Source organism: Komagataella phaffii, chromosome 2 (genome assembly GCF_000027005.1).
Source record: "Komagataella phaffii GS115 chromosome 2, complete sequence".
NCBI classification, from domain to species: domain Eukaryota; kingdom Fungi; phylum Ascomycota; class Pichiomycetes; order Pichiales; family Pichiaceae; genus Komagataella; species Komagataella phaffii.
Window position 1 is genome coordinate 2,369,273 of NC_012964.1, and position 21,454 is coordinate 2,390,726.

General features: G+C 39.9%; 10 protein-coding genes across 10 annotated transcripts; 6 read left to right on the forward strand and 4 right to left on the reverse strand.

The window, feature by feature from the left end:
• Positions 1–123: 123 nt before the first annotated feature.
• PAS_chr2-2_0013 (Subunit of a replication-pausing checkpoint complex (Tof1p-Mrc1p-Csm3p)) lies at positions 124–3,681 on the reverse strand (the record flags this gene model as incomplete). Its single annotated transcript, XM_002492159.1, has 1 exon — positions 124–3,681. The coding sequence occupies one exon, from the start codon at positions 3,679–3,681 to the stop codon at positions 124–126; it is 3,558 nt and encodes a 1,185-aa protein (XP_002492204.1).
• A 486-nt stretch (positions 3,682–4,167) lies between these two features.
• On the forward strand, positions 4,168–4,962 carry PAS_chr2-2_0012 (Hypothetical protein; the record flags this gene model as incomplete). The annotated part of the gene is made up of 1 exon (XM_002492160.1): positions 4,168–4,962. One exon carries the CDS (start codon positions 4,168–4,170, stop codon positions 4,960–4,962), a length of 795 nt encoding a protein of 264 aa, XP_002492205.1.
• Positions 4,963–5,126: 164 nt separating this feature from the next.
• On the forward strand, positions 5,127–6,374 carry PAS_chr2-2_0011 (Hypothetical protein; the record flags this gene model as incomplete). The annotated part of the gene is made up of 1 exon (XM_002492161.1): positions 5,127–6,374. The coding sequence occupies one exon, from the start codon at positions 5,127–5,129 to the stop codon at positions 6,372–6,374; it is 1,248 nt and encodes a 415-aa protein (XP_002492206.1).
• An 885-nt stretch (positions 6,375–7,259) lies between these two features.
• PAS_chr2-2_0010 (Hypothetical protein) lies at positions 7,260–7,460 on the reverse strand (the record flags this gene model as incomplete). The annotated part of the gene is made up of 1 exon (XM_002492162.1): positions 7,260–7,460. One exon carries the CDS (start codon positions 7,458–7,460, stop codon positions 7,260–7,262), a length of 201 nt encoding a protein of 66 aa, XP_002492207.1.
• Positions 7,461–8,079: 619 nt separating this feature from the next.
• On the reverse strand, positions 8,080–9,645 carry PAS_chr2-2_0009 (Low-affinity Fe(II) transporter of the plasma membrane; the record flags this gene model as incomplete). The annotated part of the gene is made up of 1 exon (XM_002492163.1): positions 8,080–9,645. One exon carries the CDS (start codon positions 9,643–9,645, stop codon positions 8,080–8,082), a length of 1,566 nt encoding a protein of 521 aa, XP_002492208.1.
• A 4,246-nt stretch (positions 9,646–13,891) lies between these two features.
• Positions 13,892–14,131, forward strand: PAS_chr2-2_0007 (Hypothetical protein; the record flags this gene model as incomplete). The annotated part of the gene is made up of 1 exon (XM_002492164.1): positions 13,892–14,131. The coding sequence occupies one exon, from the start codon at positions 13,892–13,894 to the stop codon at positions 14,129–14,131; it is 240 nt and encodes a 79-aa protein (XP_002492209.1).
• Positions 14,132–14,227: 96 nt separating this feature from the next.
• PAS_chr2-2_0006 (Hypothetical protein) lies at positions 14,228–14,527 on the forward strand (the record flags this gene model as incomplete). Its single annotated transcript, XM_002492165.1, has 1 exon — positions 14,228–14,527. The coding sequence occupies one exon, from the start codon at positions 14,228–14,230 to the stop codon at positions 14,525–14,527; it is 300 nt and encodes a 99-aa protein (XP_002492210.1).
• A 1,253-nt stretch (positions 14,528–15,780) lies between these two features.
• On the forward strand, positions 15,781–17,961 carry PAS_chr2-2_0005 (Plasma membrane Mg(2+) transporter, expression and turnover are regulated by Mg(2+) concentration; the record flags this gene model as incomplete). The annotated part of the gene is made up of 1 exon (XM_002492166.1): positions 15,781–17,961. The coding sequence occupies one exon, from the start codon at positions 15,781–15,783 to the stop codon at positions 17,959–17,961; it is 2,181 nt and encodes a 726-aa protein (XP_002492211.1).
• A 450-nt stretch (positions 17,962–18,411) lies between these two features.
• On the forward strand, positions 18,412–18,717 carry PAS_chr2-2_0004 (Hypothetical protein; the record flags this gene model as incomplete). The annotated part of the gene is made up of 1 exon (XM_002492167.1): positions 18,412–18,717. The coding sequence occupies one exon, from the start codon at positions 18,412–18,414 to the stop codon at positions 18,715–18,717; it is 306 nt and encodes a 101-aa protein (XP_002492212.1).
• Positions 18,718–19,480: 763 nt separating this feature from the next.
• On the reverse strand, positions 19,481–21,004 carry PAS_chr2-2_0003 (Hypothetical protein; the record flags this gene model as incomplete). The annotated part of the gene is made up of 1 exon (XM_002492168.1): positions 19,481–21,004. The coding sequence occupies one exon, from the start codon at positions 21,002–21,004 to the stop codon at positions 19,481–19,483; it is 1,524 nt and encodes a 507-aa protein (XP_002492213.1).
• Between the last annotated feature and the right edge of the window lie 450 nt (positions 21,005–21,454).

Here is a 21,454-nt window from a genome sequence, read left to right on the forward strand (position 1 = left end):
TTGATTAGTGCACTATAATCTGGCAAGAACCCTACTTCATCATGTAATCTAACATGAAGGGCTCCACCAGCTTATCGGTAAGTGCTATATATTAGATTTAGACCCGGTGGGTTACCTTATAGTTTATTCATCATCGATTGGTTGGGCAAATGAAATAGGGGTCCCCTCCTTGGCTATTGAATTCTTGATCGTAAGGTTTTCTAGGTCCCCTCCGGTCAACGACCGAGACTTTAAATGATTTATTGTAATGTTGGAGAGCTCTTGCAATTGAGCTGCGGTTAATTGGCCATTGCTTTCATTCAGCATTGATCTCAAAGTATCTTCTCTAAAAAAGAATACTTCTTCATCGGTCAACTCTAAATCGCTGTCATCGATATATTCTGAAGACTTTATGTTGAGATCTAGATTGGAAGGTTTCCTTTTAGCACCTTCCCCGCTTGATTCTTCTCCTATTTCATTGTTGCTGTCAAAAATTGTTTTTCTTATTCTTCTTGCTTGTTTTCTCTTAGATCTTTTAACCTTCTTATTTAGTGATGAAAGGCCATCGGAGATATCCTCATCTTCTGAACTGATGACCCTGTTCCGCTTAGCTCTCTTAGATGGAGGCCTGGCAACACCTCGATTTCTTCGTTCATTGAATTTCAACTGTTGCTCGATGATATCTAGGTTGTCATTCACAATGCGACGTTGTCCATTCTCTCCAATCTCAAATTCTATTTGATTGTCATCGTCAGATTCATTGACGAAAAGATCATCTTCTTGATCATTATGCTGATTGTCAGCACCGTTGAATTCATCAGTACCATTTCTGGAGTTGGGAGCTGGTTTCTTCAAGTTTACCAGTTCCTCTACCTCAGCATGATTACTAGGAACATAGTCCTCTTCAAGATACTTTTTGATGAAAGAAAGGCATATCTCTAAAGAACTTTGGTCAATGTGTTTCTGGAGAACACATTTCATTCCTGTATGTGTCGGTATGTCATATCCGACCAACTCCAGAAGTTTTCGAAATGTAGGGTTTCTTCGAATAGCTGAATTGTACGCTTTGTTGGAAGCTTGAAGAATATATAGGTCCTCATCTTTTGAAGTTAAATCTTCACCTGTCACAATATCTCTGTCATTCCATGAGCTCATGGAATCAACGATCGTCTCAACATTATGCTTGAGCCATTCAACCAAGTCCAAGTTTAACGCTTTTAACAGAGAAACCAAGATTCCAATTTTTTGTTCCAAGTTTAGCTCTTCAGTAAACTCCAGCTTCCCTACTTTGTACTCTCTAGCAGTTTTCTCATGGACGTCGGGCTTTTCTCCAGTGAGAAAGTATTGCCTGATTGATACGTCAGGATTCAAAGAACAAAATGGCATTTCCACCAAAATTTCCTTTGAATGATTCATTAACTGATACAATTTGGACATGAAGTACTTGGAGAATGATTGCAAATCTCTTCGAGTTGACTTTCCGATTGGAAGGACTAAGTGATTTGCGTTGACCCAATAAAGAGTTTTCAAAAAGTCCAATCTGTAGAGATGAAGTACTAACTCATATTTGACAAAAACATCATAAAAGAAATGGAGTGCCAGTTTGAAGTGGGCTGCATCCACATCATCCAGCCTTTCCCAGATGCTGATGAACAAGTAAACAGTTTCATTCCGAATGAGTTTGGTTCTGATCGATTTAATGTCAGCTTTCTTTTTAAATGCTAATGTCCGCATTTGAATATCATCAACTTCACCTGGCTCATTATCTTCTTCCTCAGTTGCTGCAATCCTTGAGTTTCTCTTTTTCGTAGATTTAGATTTCTGAATAATAACTTGGTCGGAATCGTAGAATCTTACCATTGCCTCCGTACTTTTAAAGATCGTAGACAAAAATTGGGCCGCTTTGTCAACAAATTGAGTAGATACCTTATGAGCAGATGAAACAATCGATATAAATAACTCTAAATAAGCCTCTTGCCCAACTATTGAATTCAGTAAACCTTCTGCTCGGTCAATCAGTTGCGAATCGTTCGTGGACAACATGAAGCAGGCATTGGACAACAACTCGTCAAGACATCCAATCAGAACATAACACATATTAAACTCCTTTAGGTCATGGTACTCGGAAACTTTTCTTAAAATCAAAATCACATTGGAGTGGTCAAATGCAGAAGCTATATTGTAGAAATCTTTTTTTTTCAAGCCCTGAAAATACTCCAATATCCATTGAAGGACATAGAAATAAGCATACATCAAATATGATCGGATGTTATCATCTGAAGAGTAAGTGTGAATCAGTTTCGAAAAAAAAGGATCAAAAGATTCTTCCATAAACGACTGTAAAAACTCAATGAGAATCTTCAACCCTTCTGAGTCTAGTCGTTTAGCTTTGTGCAATCTTAACTGTGAGTCTAAATCTCTATTCGTCGACTCATTCTTGGCGATCCGGGTATACGTGCGACTATTGCTATGAGATTTTGTCTTATCTAGGGTTGCCAATAAGTCTTTTGGAGATCCAGAGATGGTGATTCTCTCGTTTCCTCTTTGCAGGGATAGAAGAGTGCCAAAGTTAGAGTGTCTGGAGCTGTGATTTCTCTTAATACCATCAAAGATATTCTTTTCTTTACTCACCAAATCACTCAATTCAAGCCCAGCTTCCGTCATACTCGAGTCATGCTCATTTTGAGGTTCCCCCAATATGAAACTCGACACTTTTATACCGTTGAGAAGATAGTACAAACATTCTAGACACAGCTGGTGGAGCATTGTATCATTGTAAGCTTTGTCTGCATTGCTGGTTAGAGTCAATATTAAGCTCAAGACTTTGGTTTTCTTCAGAATAATCATCACCCGGTTCACATCCACGTCGTCGGGAGATACGCCCACAGGATAGTTACTACTGATATTCAGTTGTTTGGTAGTCTTCTTAGAGTTGATCCTTGCATCTGCCGGTTCTATTCTTATAACGTTTCTGATAAAGGTCAAACATAGATACATAACTTTTAGGTCCCTTGTCGATCTCTTGTTACTAACTAGCAAGGGTAGCAAAATCCTCAATACGGCTTTCAAAGTAAGGCCGCCCTGAAAGTTCAATATTCTATTCTTATACGTGAGATGAGCTTTCTTTAGCTTGGGGTAAAGAACAATCTTTTTCTCGTCTGTTTTCTCAAATTCAAGTACCAGCGGGTTTGTTAGCATCACTAGCAGTTCTAAACTTGACACCACAATTGATTCCCAATACTTGGGGTTTTCTACTTTTTTACCTTGATTATCTAGTTCCCATTGGGTCATTATATGTATCAAATCATTAGGCACTAAATTGCAATCGGCACAAGCAGATGCAACGTCCCAATTGTTCATTTCGTGGTCGACTGTTCTGATCCATCGTTTGATATCCTTTAAGCAAACTAATGCCTCTCCGCCCAATTTATAAATGGACAATTTCGATTCTGTACTGTGATCTATTCCGCCCAATGAGCTGCATAGAATAGCTATATGCGATCTAATAACCCTCTTTCTTAACTCTTCGTCGTGATTCTGCAACTCAGGTTGGGTGGATCTAGCTTGCTTTATGGGGCCTGAAGATTTTTCTGTGAAACGTTCTTCTTCATCACTACTGCTTTCAACTATATGATGAGTGCCACTGGGCTCATTGTCAATAATGAAATCATCCAGTTCTGGATCTTCCGCATAAAGACTCATGCTTAGTGAACTGAGACAGAAACTATCTGTACTAACGCGTCGCGTGAAATTTGGGATCCAGAAAATATGCTACGAAATAAAGATTCTCGCTTATGAAGAAGAAAAGTTGTAACAAAAAAAGACTGAAGAGAAGGGTAGCAAAGGTAATTGGCTTTACGTAAGATGAGTTATCTACATGTACCGTATCTTGGAGCAACCGAGCAACCCATTTAAATTCAGTGTGATACGTGCGTTGAAAGAGACCATTTACATTAAGGCGTTAAGGAAGAAGGTTGCCCAAAAAAAAAAACTCCGCGACGGGGAATTGAACCCCGGTCTACCGCGCGACAAGCGGTGGTTCTACCACTAAACTATCACGGACTTATCAGAAGTTTTTAGATCCATTTATTATATCAATGTATTAGACTCACTTTTCGAGCATCAGAGTTTATTTGAAAGGCAATCTCTTTTCTCTCATGGTTGACTTCTGTCACTAGCGTTTTTCTGATGACCAAGTACAAAAAGTTGCCAGTTTCTTGTCATAATTGTCGGAAGAGCAAGACAAAATGCGATAGAAACTACCCTTGTTCCAAATGCTACTTAAAGGATATTGAGTGCTCCTACCCTGACAAGTTCAGGTCCTTAAGATTAGACAAGCTGATAAAGTCGAAGTCGTCAGGGGAAACTGTAAAGACTGAAAGCTCTTCCATTCTAGGTTATGACTCAAATAAAATGCAGCAGATAACACCACCAGAAGAGTTTTATATGGAAGACTTGTCAGCCTTCTCAACTGCTAGCTCTGACTCAAAATCTCACAGTACAGATTGTGAGACGAGAATAGACATTCCTGGTATCAAAAAGAGTATCCAGTTTTCTCATCAGTCTGACCTCATGTTTCTTGACACAAGCTTTGAAGTTTCAGGGAGTTTGGTCTCTGTTACCCAGTATCCCGAGGGAATGGACAACCCTCTTGAGTTTCCACAGTTTGTGCAGGACAAAGAAAAGAACATTACATTGATTAAAACCTTACTTCATGAATACTTTCGCGTTGCTGACCTTCCTACGTTCAGCTTTCCCATTCGTTTCGAAGAGATGTCTAGAATAATAGATGATGCTGAAAAGAATAATACGTGGCATCTCCATAAAGATCATCTTTTTTTGGCTATATCAATTCTACTTCGTATACTCAACATTATACCGTTGGAACATCCTCTTCTCACTAACTGTGTGTTTTTGAAGGATAAAGAAGTTCAGGTTGATCTCTTCAAGAGATTTTTTTTTTACGAAATCTTCTTATATTAGACAGTTCATTGAGTGTGGAAGCCATGTTGATTCTAGTTGAAGAATGCCTATGCGAAGATGAGTATGATCTTTGTAGTTCAACAATACTTGAATTACTGAACTGTCCATTCTATCAAGAATTATGCACCTATGTTGCTCACTACGATTGCCTGACTGTTCAGAACATGAATCCAAAAGCCAAACTTGACACGCTCATCAAGGACAAAAAGATAATGAGATGGAGTGATTTATTCTGCAAGTTTTGTAAATATGGCTCATTGCTTTCGATAAAGTTGTTTCATGAGCCTCTTGAGGATAGATTTCCAATTTTAAAAGACGCAAATTTGAAGACAGAACTAAAGCTTAACTTGGCCGATTCGGCTATGAAGGGATTGCAATATCCTTTCGTGTGGACGCGCACATCTGATCATGATAAGTTGCTATCACAAGCTGTTGAAGTTGAGATTCAAGTAATCTATGATATTAATTATCATAAGCTAAAGATTAAAAACTTGCTGGCTGGTGCAAACTTGTCAGAGTCATCTATTGCGACTATCGCCGATGATGATTTTCCTATAGTGGATGAAGAATATGGCCAAGTCGATGTCGATGATTACATCCCTTTAGAGTTGACGAGTTCGTCCCCTCAATTGCAACACCTAAAGAAATTAGCTGACAATCTGTTTGTTATCGCTCATTGCCAAATGACAAGAGTTTGTTTGTCCCTTCCTTCGGTTGCATTGTGCATCAACCCGTTGAGATTGTGCCTTTCCTCTTTGAAGTCGGGGTTAAACTGCATATTGGATTTAATGCTCATGTTTCTTCTGATTAAACGTGTGCTATGTGGCGAATTATCGGAATTTGATTATGATCAATTTCGACGAACCATCCCAGTTATAAACCTCTATGTTTTCAAGTTTGTACAAGGTTTCTTTCATATTTTACATTTGGAATCACAGATTCTTTCCATTCAACGCTACCAAATCAATATTCTTGCAGCAATGTTTCAGCAACTGAAAAGCAAAATAGTTACAAGTGCGAATGCTGCACCCAACAAAACAATTCTGAGGTACCTCGATGCAATCGAACATCTCTGTGCCGACATTAACGCTAATAATGACGAATTGGAGACTACTGTTGGCGGTATTTCTCCCACAGTCAGAAGCTGCTATACTGAAAAATTACCCGGGGAACATTTACTGGGCAGGAATTCGCCTGTGGAGTTTAACTTTTCTAAACTGGACACTAAGTTTTGCCCATTCACAGAGTCATTGAAGAGAGGATTGAAAACGTGGAAGATGAATAGGAGGAGCTTGGGCTACAGAACTAAGACGGAACTATTAACGAGAACCGCGGAATTGGTGGCACTACCTGGCACTGAATTTGACGGTACTTTAGATAGTTTCTATGAGTTGTTTTGTTCAGAGCACTAAATCTAGGTTCGTTTTTGCTTGTAAATCTTCACTGCTGAATTGAATAGTTTAAGTATTCAGTTGTTACTTTTTTTTTTTTATTGGACTTTTTAATGAATTAATTTTTTTGAATTAATTTTTTTTTCTTTTCAGCGCTCTGATTGGGATTCAGTATTTTAAGAATGCTACAATAATACGTCCACTGGTACCGGGATTCAGGCAGTTATTGTTGTGCTGTGCATGACCTCTCCATTCTTGGTCATAAAGTGGGGGTAACTATGCTTATAGCCATCTCTTTTGTTAGGCCAAGAAAATTCTGTTTTTCATCCATGATTGGGCCATAATTAACGTATTGATTCTTGATAAAGGAGCATTTCTTTTTCTGTAGTTTTTTTGCCAGCAGAGAGATAGTATCGGCGAAACTTAGACCTGTTCAGCTCTTTAAAATGCTAGGAATGAAGAAAAACTAGATAATAAGGAGAGTTATGTTCATTTCCTCAGTGCTATGAATGTTTATCTACAATATGTTTACTAAAGAGAAAGACCATTGTAAACTGTCCATACAGGTAAACTCTGGATAACATACAGCCACGCTTTGATAGCATTATAAAACATATATTATTTCTAAGTGTGGATATGAAAGAAACCAGACAAGACGGTTTGGTTAAATCGAGAACAATAAACATGACCACAGGGACTTCATATCCAAATAAACTTTTGCGATTATCAATTTTGCATAAGCATCTGTGGTGCAGTTTTGAGAGACGTGGGGCACGAAAATAGTCGAATAGGTAAGGGTTTAAGCCATCCTACAAATACTACTTGTAGACCGTTCAAAGATCGACTTCAACGATTAGTTTGCCTGAAATTCTAATCTGTTCTAGAGAGTAGCTCTCCAGTGGCTTATCAGTAATGAGCCTTCATTTTTAAGAGGCTCCGATCAGCTTGACACACTAGTACAGTTAGTTCATCTGGATTTCCAACGGAGTAGAATACCTTGTTGAGACAGCGAGTGAATATTCGAAATTGCTGCTTCGGGTCACCAGCAAGGTATCTTACAAAAGCACCTGTATGCAGCGAAGCAATCACGCCCACTACTGCATGCATCGCTTGAACCTAATGCTATTTCATGTACAAAATAACAATTTAAAAAAAAATACAGTTGTTGTTCGCGCAAAAAGTCAAAGTGGCCTTGGCGTTTCAGTTGTGTGTCTAGTTTGGGTAATTTCTTATAACATAAAGTGAACTACCGGATACTGAATGCTGAGTGCTGCTCCTCCAAGCAAGGAGATTAGAAACAAGCTCTGCACTGCCTTACAACGCACCCAGGAATTGTTCAATTCCGATGCAAGTGTTAATCTGATCTCTTATCTGATAAGATCTTGAACGACGAAAACGGTATTGTCATTGATTACTGATACACCAATTTCAATACTTGTACCAATCTACGAGAAGAGCTAGCAAAAACAATGCTGTAAAAAATCATGGTCTTATTCTGTCTTCGAAAATGAAAGGGAGAGAGAACTGGGCGGTAGTAGGATGGTCAGTGGAGAATAGCTAAGATATTAAAACACTAAACCTCAAAAATCTTCGAACGACTGCTATACAGTGATTAAACGATTAAGTTGCATGTTTATTGGTGTCCACGTCGGTAGGAGTTTTGTCAATTGTACACAATATATATCCCGTGTTACGGCCTGTTTGTGCGTAGCAGGCAACGTGTACGCTAAAGCTGATCTACATACTGAAATAGGATTTTCCTTCTCACAAACAAGGAGTGTACCTCTTTTCTGACGTCTTCATCTGCCCAGTTGTGAGCTTGCATTAAAATAATCAGGAAGAATCCTTCAATAATCATAGTAGGAGTATTACAGAGTAACTGTCCCATCTCACTCCATCTCAACGCACTTGCACAAATTATAAGTCCGAGAACAATAAGGAGAGACACTCCAACAGCCCATGTCGTAGAACAGACATCGTTGACCCAAACAGAAATCTTGTACGAAAGAGTAGCGGGAGGAACTTCAGGTTCCTCAGGGAACACCAGCCCAAGCTCACCAAATAGGACTTTGTCTTCTTCTTTGCATCTAGCATAGGTACTCTCATCCTGATTCACCATTCGCATATATACGTTACGAAGGACAAAACCATCAATAAATCCAATTAGACCAGTGTAAGTTCCAATAATAAGCCACCAGTTATCACTCCAGTTCATTGGATGACCAATCAACAACCAAACAACGATAACAAAAATTGCAATAATAACACCAATACCGGTACCAATCATATCAGCATACCAATCGATAGCATGAATCGCTATAGTTCTTTTCTCTGGCACCAAGGCCATTTCAAGGTTGGGCTCCATATCCTTCTTGACAGCACGTATTCTAGCTTCAATAGAGTAATCTAAATGCATTATCTCATCGAGCGTCTTTTTTACATATTGATCATGTCTCTCTCTGACATTCTGCAAAAAGACAGATGTAATCAAGAGTACCACTGCTGTCGCAGTGTTAATGTACATCTGCCACGTGTTAGTGAAAGTGCCTCTCTCAGGATTAGAGCCAGTAGTTACACCGGTGAATGGAGGGCTGTTTCCAGTGCTAGATTCAAGCGCACCGCAACCGATCCAAACAAAGATACCTGCCCAGTAAATAATGACTGCAGGTAACGAACCAATTGCCTCGTTCAAGAAAGAGGACATTTTGTCAAACCAACCTTCCACAGGAAGGTCGACAGCTGAAGATTCAGCGTAGTCAATGTTTGAAAGGTATTTTTGTTCCTTCGTTTCTCCCGATTCTAGCTTTTCAGCAGATTCTATCTTTTCAGAATCGACGTAGTCCGGTGAACTAAGTAATCTTCTATAGGTAGCAACTCTAGAGCTAAACTCCGCCCAAATCAGATTCTGTTCAAAAGACTGCATCAACTGTTGTCTCATCAAGAGAGTATCCCAAATATAAGTCTGAATCGATTGAGCATCCTGCATAACAACTTGCCAGGTATTCGGTGCGTCAAACACAATACCGATAACTGCCCAAGCAATCAGAATGGCCCACATGGTCCAAAACGTAAACTGTGTTCCAACCACCCACACTAAAAAGTCCAGTCCTTTATCCATTTTAGTCTCTTTACATCCATTGAAACCAACTTCATCTTGTCTTCTAATTTCGATGTCAATGTTTGGCTCTTTTTCTCCAACTGCGTCAAAGTCTTGAGGGTCCACGGTTTTAGCAGTGTGTAACACAGTGTGACGCTGGCCTGGATAACCAATCCAATTTCTCCAGAAGCCCATTCTCTAAGAGTTACAGCGAGATGCGATAAGTAAAGGATGCGCCGATGTTTTAATACTATTTGCGAGGAATTACCAATAAAGCATGTACAGCATCTCTATGTCAATTTCAAATTATTAGCGCTGCAGACTAGTGCATTGAAACGCAGTAGAACCTTCTTGGCGTTTTCGTTTCCTACCTATTATAGTGAATTAAGCCGACAAAAACAAGATCACGTGAACGACTTGGTGACTGGCTCTAACCGGTCAACATTATTGAAACCACCTGCTACTCATGCGATAAAATATGTGGGGTGACAATTTTCTTCGTATCATCCAAACGCATTCAAAAATGACAAAGATGAGTTTAGAAGGCTACCGCGGTTCGTTTCGAAAAGCATCCTATCAAAAGTCCAATATCTTGATTCCCATCTTTTTCAGTTGGCAGCGACGTTCTATTTCACGAACAAGGAAACGAAGCTCAAAGCTGAACAGTTACATTAGTGCTGCATTTTAGGTAGAGTAAGAAATTATTCCTTATAGTAGAGGTGAACTTCCGAGACGACCACGATATTTCAAGGCCCGAAGCCTCCTAGTGGCTCTCACCTTGGTAGTTAATAGTTTAGGTGCATTATAACAGTTCCAGTCGCTATTTTCGAGTGAAAAGGACCCCTTAATTTATTTCTTAAGCGCAAATATGCTGCCTGCATGGCTCTTATTCTTTCTAATCTCGATGGCTGGCTTGCGTGGCTGTCAGACATCGGACCCTAATTTAAATTGCTCATTATTTTTCCTGCATCAAAATTTTCTTCAACTTCTTAAATGAATTTTATAGACGTTGAAACGGATTCCAGATTAATTTGATAATTAATCTCTTTGGAGCTATTGTGGCTTTTCACTTTTGGGGCCGAAGCACTTTTTTTTTGATCATAGCACATACTAGTTACTGGGAGAAAAAACTAGGTCCCTTTCTAAGTAATAATTTGTCTCCAGGATTTCATGCCTGTACTTCTCGCTTATACGGTCCCTGCTTCATCACTTGAAGCCGAGGTTGTCATTCGAAGGGTGGTTTGGTTTGGCAAACATAGTCAATCTATTTTGTCAGTCGGCTGAAATAAACGGCTGGAGCTTCCTAGTGAACTTGTAGAAGCAAAGATGTTTCTCTATGAATGCTGTCGATGGAGGAGTTGTTAATATGAGTTACAACCAAAATGGGGCGTACAGTTATTCAGATTAAGACTAGGTAAGTATCGATGCCGTGTGACCATGCCGCTCTAACTTGGAAATGGTACAGGAGTTAATCGAATTACTTCCCAGCCCAGCCTATACAGTCATCTGTCAAATTCTTAGCTTTTTTTTCCGAGACAGGGCTGTCCTCAACTCCTTTCGGATAAAGCCAAAGCCTGAATTTTTTTCAGTTGTTGTTCAATCGCATACACTCGTTATTAATGTCAGAAAGCTTTGGAAAATGGCAAACAAATCCTTTACGGGCAATGAATCATCACAAGGGAAGAAAAGAATGTGACATTTTGCTGTGCTACTATCACCCTCTAATCATCGTAATACCCTGTGTTTGTGAAGAATGCAGGATTATTTGGTGTATGATTGCTCACAAAAAGCGATTACCAGTGACAAAGAATAATTCATGTGGTCATATTGTATGGCAAATCTAAAGACCAAGTTGTTTTATGCCTCAAAACAGATCTTAGGGTTAATTAATGTCTTAATCTAGCAATTGAGGATCGGACCAATTGTAAATCCACTACGATTGAATATTCTCATGCGAAGAGTTTCGTCGCGGTTCAAATTTGCCTCAGTCATCTGAAATCAGTGTAAATACTGACTGCGGTCTGGTTCTCAGCAATGGTAGGGTCCTAAGTGATCAACAATACTGGTGGCGTGCAGGGCAGCACAGCTAACTCTTCTTGGAGACCATCTTTTAAGGCTCGTAATTGAAAAAGCCACGATCGGTCAAAATTTAGACATACACATAGAATATAGAGATAATAATACAACAGCTATAAGAAAGTAATGTCACAGTTGAACCACAACGGCCGATAGTATCGTGGCTACCAGAAAAGTTCAGAGATAATTTGATCATTCAATTGGAGCGGAACGCATCCGGACACCCTGGAGGAAAGCATCGTAATACACAGTACTCAAAGGTGGCGCCCTGCAGTTTTATGAACGGTTTGAGAAGCCTCGTGAAGTTGGTCCGTGTCATTGGTCCGTGTCATTGGTTTAACCGAATCAAGTCTTCAAGTTCTTCGCGAGCCAGTAGATTTTGAAAGAATCCAAGAATATTTAAGGGGCGATCATCATGATCGAGGGTAGGTGAAAAGTCATTGGAAGACGGTGAAATACTTGCTGTCAACCTTTCGTCGACAACTGCTGACAGGAGACTGAAACAGGCCAGAACTCATATAGCCCTCTTACACAACTCCTTCTTTTTTATGCTCTCGAAGGAATTGTCAAATACATGACCACTTGGCAAATAATGTGAATCTCACAAAAGACGGAGTCGATATAAGTTTTGAATAAAAAGATCCAACGCATGGCGATTTGCTGGTTGCTGCTGACGGTGGCTATTTCAGAACAAGGCTTCAATTCACAGGAGACACCGTCCAATACAAGGGAGCGGCGGCTTATGGGAACGTGTTCTCCATAGGGCTGAACAAGGATATGCCAAACCTCCCAAACGATACATCCGCGGGTCAAGTACGGAGAAATTATGTTTCTTTCTCTCCATTAGGGCTGAATCGGTATTGATTCGTCGCACTTGCTTTTGATCCCGAGGATGTGGCAAAGAAATTTAGTTGGAATACTGGAGAGTTGGGGCCGTGAGTACCTTAGAATGCACTTTGCTGGTTGGGATCCTGTTATTGATATGGTGTTAAGGACGATGCCGGATATCATTTCTTTCCTCTGGAGACCGCACCCTGTTGAAGGATTTGACAATCGAAGATCTCTTGCGTCTGCCGGGTTGCAGCGCATCCAACATCAGAAGCATTTCGTGCTGGAGCACGGTTTGGATTTGAAGATGTTTGAGCTCTCTATCGATCTCTTCAGGAGACAGTCAGTGATGCCTACGTCGATACTGGCCTTCCTGCGGCTTGCGACTTACATCGGGCTCTCTTCTTATTCAATGAATCAAGGCGTCATTTTTTGGCTAGAGTAGAAAAACAGTTGGGCTCTGATGCAGATACTCATATGAGATATATTAGTGCAGCAGGAAATGACAAGGACTGATAGGCAAGATTCCGTTAAGTAGAATCCTCTTTCGAGTGAATTTCAGAAAATAATCTGAAAGCAGGTTTTTAAAGGGTTGTTGATCAGCAAGGTCCATTTTTGAGAACAGCATACATTGACTAGATGCCGTCTATTTCAGTCTATTTGTTGCTGAGCTCGGAGAATCATATTGAAGACAGTTTTGTATCTGTAAAAGGACCCATTTCCAGTTTTCCATAAACGAAAAAGATCACATTCTTTATGCTGTTTTGAAACATCTATCTAGTAAGGAAAAATAAAGTGCACCATTACAAGTTAATTTTATGGAATCCACATTTCTTAGGATTGTAAACATCTCTTTTTTGGAGCTTCCGGTCTGCGGATAGTTTCTCTGGTCAAAAACAACATTGACCACGTTGATCAGCTGATAGCAAAGTGTTGGGATGAGTTTGCTGGGACTCAGCTGTGAAGCTGCTTTGATAAGCCTTACACTCGAGACTACAAGTCTCTCGTTTAGCTCTCATCAAAAGTTTCATATAACTTGTCATGGTGGCCAATGTTAGATAGTAGTGTACTCTACGTTACAGTACTGGAGAATTACCCATTTCACAAGATGCGCTTTTCACTTCTCGATGAAATGGTCTTAAACATGCCTACCGTGAAGCTACTGGTAATATAGTAGCCCTTTTGTTTTGGGATATTGGAGTGGTTCAGGGGTACGGTGAATATTAGCAATGTGCCGACATATACAGCGAAGGCCTAACTAATTCATGTTTCAGTTGCAATCCTACATTTTACGCGGTGGTAGACAAGCAATTGATGATTACTGAAACACAAGATATTCTCAGCAGCATTCATCGTTTGCAGCCCGTTGTGGTCACTTTAACTAGTCTGGCTACAGTAAGCATTGGTTTGTATTCAATGCCACCACGATCTCACAGGCATTTCTATTACCGATCAATATCAATTAGTGAAAACTGTTGAATTGTCACTTACTGGTGAAACCTCTATCTCGATCGAGTCATTCACCACCCACCCATCGATGTCGGGAATGAAATTACTATCAACGACGATACGTCAGAGACTGGCACTACTTCTAATATTAAGTCAACACTATTTATTACTTCTAGGGCTCAACAATGGGGCTTCTTCCTTTTACGACTTCAATGTTGCAATTTTCCATTCTCCTGTGGATAGTCACCCACTTGTGAATGAAATCAAATTTTCTGTATTATGGCTACAAAAACCTGGGAAAATTGACAACTGCGACTGGTGCCAGTGAGATTAAGTTTGACAGTCATTTGAACTGACCTGATTATTATATTCAAAGATTGCTTTCAGTAATATTGGATCTCACGCGTTGATGCAACCATAGAGTATGTTGAGTTTTCCTGAGTTCCAGAAGACGAAGAGTATACGTTGTCGTTCAGGAACGTTGACAACAATTGAATTTTTTTTGTGCGGTGCTACTGCTGCCGATAATTCTTTGCAAAAGTGTGAGGTACAATTTTTAGAAACTGAGACAATCTCCGACAATGTCTTGTTATTCAACAATACTAGAGACTTGGGGTCGAATGTAAGGAATGCACAATACCTCTGCGCAGAAAGCTATTACCCCTTACGAGTTGTGCTTTCTTCAGTATTGCACAACACTTTGTGGATTTTTAGATCAAGCTAACTGATTGTATTTTGTTGACTCAGTACCAGGTTGGCCAACGTGAAAGCTCAACATCTACATGCCATCTATTTTTAGGTCCCAGAAACCGAAAGAATCCTTTTTCGTGTCTAGAAACAAATAACGCTCAGAAACAACCAAAATCCAAGTTCACGAGTTTACTTGACTTTAGATCTTTTGATGATAACAAGAAGAAGACTTCTGTTGTATGTCTATCTTCAGCGGGTTCAAAATTTCAACTTTTACCTGTTGATCCCTGGTTTATTTATCTCCCCGTTCCTTGTACACCACATGGAATTCAACCAGTATAAGCTACACATATTTTTGTCAGAGTCAGTAACCAGCATTGTGGCAAGGAAACTTGATCTCTCAATGTCGATGCGGCAAGCGCGATAGTGATCGGTGTTAACCATCTGCCGTAATTCACGCCAGAATGCAGCCTACTTGTATACTGTGAGTATATGGTCCAAAATGGCAACCCGCTGTCGATAAAAACTTGCCTACGAGATTTTTAGCAATCTTATAGTTTTTTTTGAGCCTTTATCGGCATCCAAACTTTTGATTTATCCTGATCCTTCAAGAGTCGTTTTTCAAAATAAAATCAGAGGAATAATAGAATTGTTCTTCATCAATGCAGCTGCGTCCACTTTCTATCAATTTCCCTTTAACGGATTATCAGTTGGACATTGAAATTCACAATACTGGACATGGATCTTATTTCTTTTTCGTGACAATCAAGTTTAGTCGCAAATAATTTATTTTACCGATGAAAAAATTTTCCTTTCGATTCCAACCTGAATTGAACAGGCAATTTTGTCAGGAGTCACCTCTTAGTCACTAGACACTGCTAGTTGCAGATGAATTCGAATCTATTTTTTTCAAGGTCAAAATCTACAGAAATGAGAATCAGACTGCAATTTGGATTTCACATTAAATAAGAGGACAATTTTTCTCTACTTTGTTGTTTAATTCCGCACATCAAATCTTGCATATCTTCTGTACAGCTCTTAAAATCGCGCTTATAACCACATTGTGATTGGATTGTTGTCCTCGACAGTGACCATGCCTGCGAACATCTGAAATTTCTTAATTTTTCTCATATAATTAGAATATTTCTGCAATCCCTTTTTGCTGACTGTTGACACAACATTATGAAATAATTACCCTATCAAGAATTGATAGTATCTTTCATACCTGGAAGTTTACCATCTCATCTTATTCGGAAGAAAAGTGCAAATAAGGCAATTTTGACCAATATGTCCCCTATCAATGATGATCGCTCCCGTTATTTACTATCCCCAGCGATTCATCACACTTCATCGCATGGCAGTATTGCCAATAGATCTGGCATGCTCGACAATGAAGAGTTGCACGATCGCAGTCACCAGAGCTTGCCTTTACCCATTCGAAGAGAAAGCATCTCTCCGTTTTTGAAGTTCACTGATCAGGAGATACCTTCTGTCAGTGAGCTAAGATTTCCCCCACCTCCAGCAATAACTTCTCAAAATACTTCAAAGTTTGTAGAATCCGTAGATCTACGTGATAGATTGCACCACAGTGAAGATTCCATTGCCAGCCCCTCTGTGGCTTTGTCCAATAATAGTTCAAGCAAAAAGCAGAAACAACCTGGCTTTATCCGGAGTAGTCGCTCGAAATCCATTTTTGAGCAGTTTGAGTTATTAAGCAATACAAATGTTCAGAAATCTCTCAATCCTGGAGGAGAAAATTTAGTGACTACAAAGACTCGGCCCTCAATCTCAGGCATTGATATGAATTTCCTGGCAAAACAGCCTTCAAGAACCTCTATCAAATCCACAGCTGGAACTTCTTTTCAACAAGAAACGAAAGAGAAGCAGAATTCTAGCAATGATAGTGATGTTGGTTGTCATGCATCCAATTCGTCGAAGGAAACAAAGGAGGATGTTTGTTTTCCCATGGCCGTAGAGAATGTAAGGGTTCAAGGAATTAACTTCATGGAGTTGGAAACTTTTATTCAAGAAGAGGGATTGGAGAAAAAATCTTTGATGAAGCGAGAAGAAGCGTTTGAAAACTTCGATTCTGGCATAGCTAAAGGTTTCAGCTTTGGCAACAGCAAGCCAAGCTCTGCAACCTTAAAGTATGTACCAAAGGACATTACTCAAAACACAACTGCAGACAATCTGGTGCCTTGTTTCCAGTCTCAGGGCCTTGGTGATGTCTATCTTCGAGAGAAATCTAATGATTCTTCTCACAAAGAAGAAAGTTCCAATGAGGATGATGACAATAATGGTGTGACCTTTCAAAGCCAGAAAAGAAACACTGAGGCAGCTTCCGTATTGCCTGACAGGTATAGTTTTTATTCGTCTGACAATAATGAAACTGTTCATGCTCCAGATATATCTTCACTAGTCAATGAAGGTCAGAAGATTGAAGACCTTTTCGGTACTGAAGCCACTTGGTGGCTTGATTGCATTTGTCCAACAGACAATGAGATGAAAGTTTTAGCCAAAGCCTTTGGAATCCACCCTTTAACTGCCGAAGATATTCGTATGCAAGAACGACGTGAGAAAGTAGAACTTTTCAAGAATTATTACTTTGTCTGTTTCCACTCTTTTGAAACAGACCCCGAGAGTGAGGACTTACTGGAGCCGATTAATGTTTATATGATTGTTTTCCGTGGAGGAATTTTATCGTTCCATTTTGCTCCTATCAATCACCCCGCAAATGTCAGGAGACGGGTAAGACAACTAAGAGATTATGTCAGTCTGTCTGCTGATTGGTTATGTTACGCAATGATTGATGATATTACTGATGGATTTGCTCCAGTAATTCAAGCCACGGAGCGTGAAGCAGATGCATTTGAAGAGTCCGTATTCGTCGCAAGAGATCAGGAATTTGGTATCATGTTACAGCGTATAGGTGAATCGAGAAGGAAAGTGATGACTTTAATGCGACTGCTTTCAGGCAAAACAGAAGTGATCAAAATTCTTGCAAAAAGATGCAAAGACGGGGCAAACGGCACTTGGACCTCCAACGTGTCGTTACAGCAGAATATTGCACCTAGAGCAGATATTGCGTTATATTTGAGTGACATCTCGGATCATATTATTACCATGTTTCAAAGTTTATTGAGCTATGAAAAGATTTTTAGTCGAAGTTATTCCAACTACCTTGCGCAACTGCAAGTCGAATCTTTTTACTCCAATCTCAAAATTACCGAGATTCTTTCTAAAATTACGTTGCTGGGAACCATATTTTTTCCTATGAGCATGATTACAGGCTTGTTTGGTATGAATGCTACAGTTCCTGGCCAAGATGCTGGGTCTTTGACTTGGTGGTTTGGAATTTTGGGATGTATTCTAGCAGTAGTTTTTGCATTTGGTTTTTTGGGAACCTACTGGATGAATCGTTCACTAGGGCCCAATAAGATGCTGACTCCTGTTTGTGGTGAAAGATGAGTTGAAAGTTTAGAGAGACTGATGAAACAATATTTTCGAGAAAGCAAGGCCTATATTAAGTCTCTCTAAGGTTAAGAAATACGATTAATAATTCGTATTGGATCATTATTAGGCAATGTCACCAGATTATCGTATGCTTTTATACACAGAAGATGGGCGCAGACATCTTGGATCCATTGGAAAAAAGAGATGCACGTTTGATAGTCTTTGGGTTCTAGCAGACATCACAACACGCCCTCCCAAGACCACCTCCACCGTGAAAGACGCATTGGCAGGCAAAGGCCTAAACATAATTTTGTTGGATGCTGAATTCTCCTGCAAAAAAAAAAGATCTCATAATTCTACACTCTTGTCAGTTTCACAGTTATTGCGTATCCAGTTTTGAAACTTAATGGTACAAAATAGTAGAGCTTTTACATCTCACGACAACAAGTCGAGTTGTCCTTCTATATGGCTAGATCAGGCTCACTACTATCCAGCGTTCTGCTTGGAGGAGGATCGGTTTGTAAGGCAGTTGTTCTTGCACGGCCGGCCGTAACAAGGGGTTCAATTTTAACTTTTAGGAGTTTCTCAATGCTCGGCATCCTCAGATTTGCCCGCCGGTTGGCTCACAAAGAGGGGGGTTCGTGGACAAAACTCGTTTCTCGAAGAACAACCCGGGATAACCCAAATCCTAGACGGGGACCACCCGATTTGAGCCGTTCAGTCCCTGAACGTAGTTTTGAAACTCCAACATACTACAATGTGTTTCAATAAATATAAATACCATGTTGATCAAATAAATTTAAAATTATTTGGCTCACGTCTAAATGACGTGAAAATTCTTTAACATCAAGTGCAGTTCTATTTTTAGTGCGATGAAATGGACTTTTACCCCAGGTTATCAATAGTTGTGTAGGAGTCCGAGTTTGACGCTGACGTAACAAATAATGCCGAGCCTAGGGTTACGTAGACTGTGAAAATTTCAAACCGCAAGAAATGGGGTGAGGGTGCAATCAGTCCAATTTCTAAGCTGCTAGTTTTGAAGAATGTTTTGGAATTCCAATAAAAGTGGATAGGAAAACAAAGCGGGCTCAGCTAAATATTGCATTATTCTTGCAAAACTTTCTGTTTTCGACTACTTATGTTTCTGGAAACCTCATGATGATCTGCTACTCAAATTAGACTATTGCAAGCATGTTCTAGATCTTGCCTCAAGTCTTTTATCAAGTTGGTTTGCGCCCGGAATCGGAAACTATGTAATAGAATATCTTGGCCTGTCTTTGTTTAGCATGTTCTGACTTGATTTAGAAAGGTTGATTAAAGAAACCTTTGCCGTTTTTACTTTATGCTCGATACGTAAAAGGAATTTTGGTCATTTATGGGACCTTGAATACAACTAGTCTTTTGAATTTGAAAGGAAATCAGGAGCATTCAAGAATAGATACAAAAGGACCATCTGCTGCTCTTCCCTATCTTCAACTTGTTTGTCTACATCAATGTTTTGTACTTGAATCTAGTCGCTATTTGTAAACACAAGCTAGTTGCTGGATTCTTCCAGTTGCACCATGTAATAGCTCTGAATAGCCCGCTGCAAAGCTGGTCCAAGATTAGGCCATTCGAGAATCTTAACGCTCTTATCAAATAGTCGCGGCTTTCTCACGTCATAGGTGTTGATACGCTGTTCCAGCTCTGCAAGATAATCCTCGTTGCATGCTAGCATCGCAGGGCGCTTCATCGTTTTCTTGGAAGAAGAAACTAAGTGTTTGGACCAGAATTGAGCCAAGTTTGATCTCACGCGGCCTCTTTCTTTCCTCCTCTGCCGAGGATCAGAAACTGTATAGCCTCCGACCAGTAATTCAATAATCTTGATGACTTCGACGCTGGTAATATAGTATTGGCATGCAATCGTGTTATTTGCCATTTTGTGGCTGCAGCCTTTTGATTTTCTGCTAAAGTTTTGTTTTGGTAACTCTGTGAAGCCATAATGCGCTTCATCTGACTGACATTCAGTCACAAATTGCTCGTCAGATTCGTTGCCGTTGATGAAACATTTCAGACACGAGACTTCCAAAACTTTCACGTCAGGATCGCTTGAAGGCTTTGTTTGTGGATTCTCTTTAGCAGACCCAACTATAGAAAAAGAGGCCACAATTTCATTCGACTGGTATCTTCTCTCTATACGAATGATTCTTCTACTATCTTCAAGCTCATGCTTGTTCCATTCTGGGAGACACATATCCTCGCAGGTATTGTTTTCCAATCTTAGATGGGCAGCAACGTACCGGGTTCCAGGAATTAATGGCTCTTTGGGAGGTCTACAATTGTTTCCTCCGAAACTACGTCCACGAACCAGCGGTACGTACGAATGGTTAAGGAACATTGATCCCAAGACTTTGAATTCATGGGAAGAATCAAATCCCTCGATTCTGTTATGCTGTCTAAGTTGACATATTCCTTTTTTGGAATTAACGACACCTTCTAATGACATAGTGGGAGCTGTCAATGTTGCCATAGAACCGTCTTCTACTGCGGATACCGCTGAGAATAGTTGTCCTGGATCAAAATTAGCCTCGTAAGGGCATGGATCCTCATCTGACGGATCAAAAGATATACCAGTATTTGAGTACACAAACAATGAATTTTTTTCTGAAGAGGCATCAGCAACAAGGACAGAGGTGTCAGAACCAATGAATGACTGAACCGAACTTATTTGAGGGATTTCAGAGTAAACAAACATTGCAGAATGTGAATTGAAAATATTTTTGGTAAACATTTCAGACAACAGATTTGATCCTTGCTGTTTATGCTCCAATTCTTGGAGATGTTCAGTTTTTATATATGTTGGAGCAGATAAAACCATGGGGTAAATCATTGGGTTACCGGCTGTGTCTTCGACAAAATCGGCTTTCAACAAATCCTCAGAAAGCTTTTTTTTTCTGAAGCGGTTATCGCTGATACCGTTGCTGTTACTATTGTTGGTCCTAAGATAACACTCGTTCCCAGCGTTTACTGTCGACATAGCGACGAATGGAGTGCTTGAACTTGCTGACAGTAGCTGCATTTTAGGTGGATGATATAGGTTGGGATAAGTAATAGTAAGAAAACAAATCTCGGACAAGCCGAATGTTGTTTGACCACAACAAAGAGATGTATATTTATGGATGCACCAGGGCTAGGTAAAGATTTTGGAGCTTGGGCAAAGAAAAAAATACGGGAGAAATCTGCACACGTCACATGCTCAGTTTTACTGCAAGGTAGGCGGAGGAGGACAACTATGCATTTATGCACTATGAAATCCGCGTTTTACTGGTTTTTTAATCTCAAGGAATGATCACCTTCTTGCCGCAGCATAGACCCAATAGTATCTAAACTCTATTGGAATTAGTAACTGATGTTGCAGTTTACATGATAGATGGCACTACCACGAGCAAGGGATGGCATTTTTTTTTTTTGGCAAGCAAGTCTACTTTCGTATAGTCTACCACAACAATAATGCAAAGGCAAAGGAATA